The sequence below is a fragment of the Cetorhinus maximus genome, chromosome 1 (assembly GCF_964194155.1).
Source record: "Cetorhinus maximus chromosome 1, sCetMax3.hap1.1, whole genome shotgun sequence".
NCBI lineage: Eukaryota > Metazoa > Chordata > Chondrichthyes > Lamniformes > Cetorhinidae > Cetorhinus > Cetorhinus maximus.
The window spans coordinates 107,116,633-107,122,781 of NC_135879.1; the positions used below are offsets into that span (position 1 = coordinate 107,116,633).

The 6,149-nt window shown below is 42.3% G+C and overlaps 1 protein-coding gene across 1 annotated transcript; it reads right to left on the minus strand.

The window, feature by feature from the left end:
* Window positions 1-490: 490 nt before the first annotated feature.
* On the minus strand, window positions 491-2,073 carry LOC144682596 (fibroblast growth factor-binding protein 1-like). Its single transcript, XM_078545074.1, has 2 exons — window positions 1,906-2,073; window positions 491-1,774 (listed from the first exon to the last, which is right to left on the minus strand). The coding sequence occupies exons 1-2, from the start codon at window positions 2,056-2,058 to the stop codon at window positions 1,055-1,057; spliced, it is 873 nt and encodes a 290-aa protein (XP_078401200.1). The 5' UTR covers window positions 2,059-2,073; the 3' UTR covers window positions 491-1,054.
* Between the last annotated feature and the right edge of the window lie 4,076 nt (window positions 2,074-6,149).

The window sequence follows — 6,149 nt, forward strand, 5'->3', positions numbered from 1 at the left end:
GAGATACTCCTTGAAACCTATCTCTCTGACCACCTGGCTTAATACTTTCTTATTTGGCTCCATGTCAAATTTTGTTTGACAACCCTCAGGTGAAGTGACCTTTTAATACCTAAAGACGTTATATAAACTCAAGTTGTTGCTTTGATTGCTTTAAGCATAACGGTGACTTCTTAAATCAAAGTAACACCCCGACCGGACTCTGCCAGATCTCCTGGGTAAGACCGGGTCACATCACATTTATTCAAAAGTCCAAACACCCCTCAATGTTAATGACTTCGGAGGAGGTCTCAACATATTTAAAATGTTAATGTCTTAACGGAGTCTTTCCTTATCTCATAATACAAGCAGCTGCTGCCTGGGTCCAGTGGCTCCTGAATTTAGTGCGGGCGCAGTAGAGTTTTATGTACCGATCGAGTGTAAATCTTAGACTAACCCTTTGCTTGAGTTTTTTTCTCGTGTTCTGAAAAGACAACATAGCGTCGAAGTAAAATAAAGTTTTAAAAGTTTTTATTTCCAGTTTTAGTTAAATATACCTGGTTTTATTTACAATAGTGTTAATCTAGAAACGTGATCGTTGAAATTTAAGTAAAACAAGAGGTTGTGCTGTTAACAGAAGTAACGTTTCCCAACAAGTGACATTGGACGAAGCAGGACATGAAATAAAACAAAATACGGCTGAAGGTGCGAGTATGTGTATATGTGTATACTCATGTGTACAGAGTCTGCATGGCTTCCCAGGGACGTAATTCATTGTCATTTCAAACCGAATTATTATTATGATGAGCTGGTTTGACAGCAATGTGGGCTTTGTAATTTATTGGCGTGGTTAGTCACGCCCACAGCGCTGTACTACACAGGTTGTCCCAAGTAGCTACTTGTATTAAGTTTAACGCCTGTTAATAAATTAGGGGCACTTTGCGTTTCCCAAACTCATTTATAAACCATGGAACTTTAATATAATTGATCAGCTATACAAACAATAAAGTCCCATTCTTTAAGCAGTAAGTAAAAATGGACAATCGCATAGTAACACAACATTGCAGTCCTTTTTGTCTTAGCCCTGGACTGCTGTCAACATGAACTTGCAGACAGATCCCCATCTTTCGCTGCAATATTCCGCAGCTATTTTGTCGATATCTGGAGCGTCAGGGTCCGCGGTGGAAAGTGGGGTTGGCGCATTCGGCTGCTCCTTTCCCGGGGCTGCAGCGGTTCGCAGGCTGGATGCGGTCATTTTCAATTGAGCCGCTTTCGTACTTCTACACAAGCTGGATTTCAGCACCGCCGACGGCTCACTGCAGAGCGCCTTTTGCTTCTTCAATGTCCTGGTGATTTGCTTCCAGTAGGATTTTGCATCCCCTGAATATTTCGCGCAGGCGGATGGTTTCCCAGTGAAGTCACACCAGTAATTGTTAGGTCCTTTTTTGCATTCCACATGCAGGTTCTTGTCAGCGTCTTCTTCTCCCTTCAATACCCAGTTGCACTGTGCTTGGTCCCGGCTGAGGAATCTCCCCTGCTTAGGGGCTGAGCCCTTCCCTTTCCGTTGCTTGTCCCCTTCGGCTCCCACGCTTGGCCCAGACTCTGCCTTCCTACTTTTGCCCCCGTCGTGCGATTGCCCCTGGTCCTGTCCTTTGCCTTTCCTCTTCCTCCTCTGCTTTTGGTCGTCACTTGCCTCAGCCAAGAGATACTGAGTGATGAAGACGAGGAGTAGGAGCACAGCAACTCTCGAGAACTTCATAGCTGAAATCTGACAACTGTCGGCTCTTAGAAGTGGCAACTACAGAGTAGGGGGGAAGGAAAAAAAAGAGTAGATTTTAATAAAGTGCACGCGCACAAGCCGGACCTTACAGAATCTGATGTCCCAACTCCAAAAAAATACCTCCAAAATAACGATAAGAAGGAACCTACCTCGGGGAATCTGCTATAAGATGCTCTTGAGAGAAATGCAACAGTTAGTGGCGATAGGCTGGGATCTCTGCGATTTATATGATTTAGGGAACGCCTACGATGGATGGGGCGTCGCTGTGGAACAATGCGGAGAATACCTGAGCTCTGTTTCATCAGGTTTCTTAACACACCTTGCAAGGTTCGCAGAAAGGTCCAAGTGCAAAGCACCATGTGTCCCATTGACAGCGACAACCTGCGTTTTAAAAGCAGTACTGAGAAACTTCAGTAATCGGGAAGGCACAAGACATGGCAAAATTATTGGATTGGATGCTAATCTGAATTATTTTAGGTTGTCAACATAAATCACTGCATCTCAAATCAAAAACGATTAGATACGTAAAGAATTTGGGGAAATAGCGGCCTGAAATGTGTTGTATAACATTTGATGGGAGGATTTTCCTTCCATCTAAGGCACTGTCCAGACGGAGGGGAACCCGCTGAGTGTATAATGGGCGGCCGATGCGCGACCGGCAGCAATTGCAAATGATTCCATGCTTTATCCTCCAGTTCTATAGGCTTAGTCTTCAGCCTGCAGTATAACGTGATGGCTGTTTACAGCATTAGATTTATGTCATAGGATGGGCAGTTTTAAATCAGGATTAATAGAGCAGTGATAACGTGACATTAGGATTTATAGGAGAATCACATAATGGTTGTAGCACAGAAGGAGGCCATTCGGCCCGCCGTGTTTGTGCTGGCCCTCTGTAAAATCAATTCACCTAGTGCCACTCTCCTGTCTTTTCCCGTAGCCCTGCAAATGTTTCACTTATAGATAATGGCCCAAGTCTCTTTTAAAAGCCATGATTGAATTTTCCTCCACCACACTCACAGATAGTGCATTCTAACCACTTGCTGTGTAAAAATGTATTTCCTCATGTTGCCATTACTCCTTTTGCCAATCATCTTAAATCAATGTTCTCTGGTTCTCCATCCTTCCACCAATGGGAACAGTTTCACCTTATCTATTTGTCTACATCCTTCATGAGGAGGGTGTGACTGCAAGCGAGGCAGATAAAGTGACTCAGAGGGCAGGAGTGCAGGAGCCTCAGCCTTTACAATTGCCCAACAGGTTTAAGGTTCTTTCAGCTCGTTTGGATGAGAGTGGGGGCTGCAGAGTGGATGAGCTGACTGGCCATTGTACCATGGCACAGGAACATAGGAACAAGAGTAGGCCATTCAGCCCATCAAGCCCGCTCCACTATTCAAGAAGATCATGGCTGATCATCTAACTCAACACCACTTTCCCGCACTATCTCCATATCCCTTGATGTCATCAGTCACCAGAAATCTATCAATTTCTGTCTTGAACATACTCAATGATTGAGCTTCCACAGCCCTCTGGGGTAGAGAATTCCAAAGATTCACCACTCCCTGAGTGAAGAAATTCCTCCTCATCTCAGTCTTAAATACCTGCCACTTATCCTGAGATTATGTCCCCTGGTTTTAGACTCACCAACTGGGGGAAACATCTTATCTACATCCACCTGTCGCACCCTGAAAGAATTTTGTAAGTTTCAATTATGTCAACCCTCATTCTTCAAAGTTCTAGGGAATACAGACCCAGTCTCCCCAATCTCTCATCATAAGACAATCCTGCCATCCCAGGGAAGAATCTGGTGAACCTCTGTTGCACTCTCTCTATGGAAAGTACATCCTTCCTTAGATAAGGGGACCAAAACTCTACACAATACTCCAGGTGAGGCTCTATACAACTGCAGCAAGACATCTTTACTCCTGTACTCAAATTCACTCACGATGAAGGCCAACATACCATTTGCCTTTCTAATTGCTTGCTGCTCCTACATGATAACTTTTAGTGACTCATGAATGAGTATACCCAGGTCCCTTTGGACACCTGCACTTCCCAACCTTTCACCATTTAAGAAATATTCTGCCTTTCTGCTTTTCCTACCAAAGTGAATAACTTCAGACTTAATCACATTATATTCCATCTGCCATGTTCTAGCCCATTCACTTAGCCTGTCCAAAATTCTCTTGAAGCCTCCTTGCATTCTCCTCACAACTTATGTTACCACCCCATTTGGTGTCATCAGAAAATTTGGAAATATCAAAATTGGTGCCCACATCCAACTCTTTTGTATAGACTATTAACAGCGGTAGACCTAGCACTGATCCTTGTGGTATCCCACTGTTTACAGCCTGTCACCTTGAGAATGATCTGTTTAGTCCTGCTCTCTGCTTTCTGTCTGCTAACCAATTCTCAATCCATACTAGTATATTTTCCCCATCCCATGTACTCTAATTTTATTTACTAATCTCCTTTGTGGGACCTTATCAAAAGCCTTTTGAAAATCCAAATGCACCATATCGACGGTTGTCCTTTATCTATGCTACAAGTAACATCCTCAAAAAACTCCAACAGGTTTGTCAAACATTATTTCCTTTTCATAAATCCATGTTGATTCTGCCCAATTTTACCATTCTTTTCTAAATATCCAGTTATCACATGCCTTATAATAGATTCTAACAATTTCCCTACTACTAATGTCAGGCTAACAGATCTGTAGTTCTCCATTCTCCCATTTCCTCCCTCCTTAAATAGTGGGGTTACGTTTGCTACTTTCCAGTCCACAGGATCGTTTCTACAATCTGTAGAATTTTGCAAGATAACCACCAATGCATCCACTATCTCTCTAGCTGCCTCTTTCAACACTCTTGGATGAAGCTCATCTGGTCCAAGGGACTTATCAACCTTCAATCCAATTAACTTTTCAAGTACTACCTCTTTATTAATACTAATTTCTTTTAGTTCCACAGTTTCACAAGTCCCTTGGTTGCCCAGTATTTCTGGAGATTTTCTGTATCTTCTTCTGTGAAGACGGAGGCAAAGTAGCTGTTTAGTTTCTCCGCCATTTCACTGCTTTCCACTATAAATTCTCTTGTGCCCACCTGTAATGGGCCCACATTTATCCTAGCTAATCTTTTCCTTTTCACGTATTTAAATAAGCTTTTACAGTCTGTCTTTATGTTCCTTGCCAGTTTGCATTCATATTCTCATTCCTCCTTTCTTAATCAGTTTCTTGGTCCTCTTTTGCTGGGCCCTAAATTGCTCCCAATCCTCAGGCTTACCACTTTATCTGGCATCCTTACAAACCATTTCCTTTGATTTAATGCAATCTTTAACTTCCTTTGTTAACCATGGTTGATTTATGCTTCCCTTTGGGTGTTTGTGCCTGAGAGGAATGTATATCTGTTGTAGACCGTGTAGCATTTCTTTAAATACTAGCCATTGCCTGTCTATCATCAAATCTTTTAGTGTATTTTTCCAATCCACCATAGCCAGCTCGCCTCTCATACCTTCATAATTTCCATCTTCAGATTTAAGACCCTAGTTTCAGAATGAACTATATCCTATTCAAACTTAATGTGAAGTTCTATCATATATGGTCACTATTTCCCAAAGGCTCCTTTACAGCAAAGTTATTTATTAGCTCTTTCTCATTACACAACACTAAATCCAAAATAGCCCGATCCCTAGTTGGCTCCTCAATGTACTGTTCCAGAAACCCATCTCGTACACACTCCAAGAATTCATCCTCCACAGCATTAGTGCTAATTTGGTTAACCCAGTCTGTGTGCAAATTGAAGTCACCCATTATTGCCCATGTTACATGCATCTTTAATTTCCTGACTTATACCGTGCCCAACATTAACACTACAGTTTAGTGGCCTATAAACAAGTCCCACCAATGCCTCCTGCCCCTTGTTGTTTCTGAGCTCCACCCAAACTGTTTCTACACCTTGATCCTTCGAGCTAAGATCCTCCCTTACCAATATACTGATTTCATCCCTTATTATGAATGCTGCCCCACCTCCTTTTCCTTTTTGCCTATACCTCCTAAATGCCAAATATCCTTGGATATTCAAATCCCAATCTTGGTCACCCTGTAGCCACATCTGCATAATGGCAATTAAATCATACTCAATTGCCTCAATTTGTGCATTCAAATCATCAGCTTTTTTGCGAATGCTATGCACATTCAGATAGAGCACCTCTAACTCTTTCTTTAAACTTTATAACCTATTCTGATCCTATTTGGTGTTTGCCTATGCTTCACCTGTCCTCTATTTTTGCTTTCTACTTTTCTACTTTCCTTTACCAGTTTTTCTTCCCTCAAATCTGATCTCCCTCTCAGGTTCCCATCTTCCTGCCAATCTAGTTTAAACCCTCCCCGACAGCACTA

Excerpts from the sequence above, each read along its gene's own strand:
- LOC144682596 (XM_078545074.1), bottom strand. The coding sequence starts at position 2,058 with ATGAAACAGAGCTCAGGTATTCTCCGCATTGTTCCACAGCGACGCCCC. Across the intron at positions 1,775-1,905 it reads CTTATAGCAGATTCCCCGAG|TTGCCACTTCTAAGAGCCGA; the intron begins GTAGGTTCCTTC and ends CCTACTCTGTAG.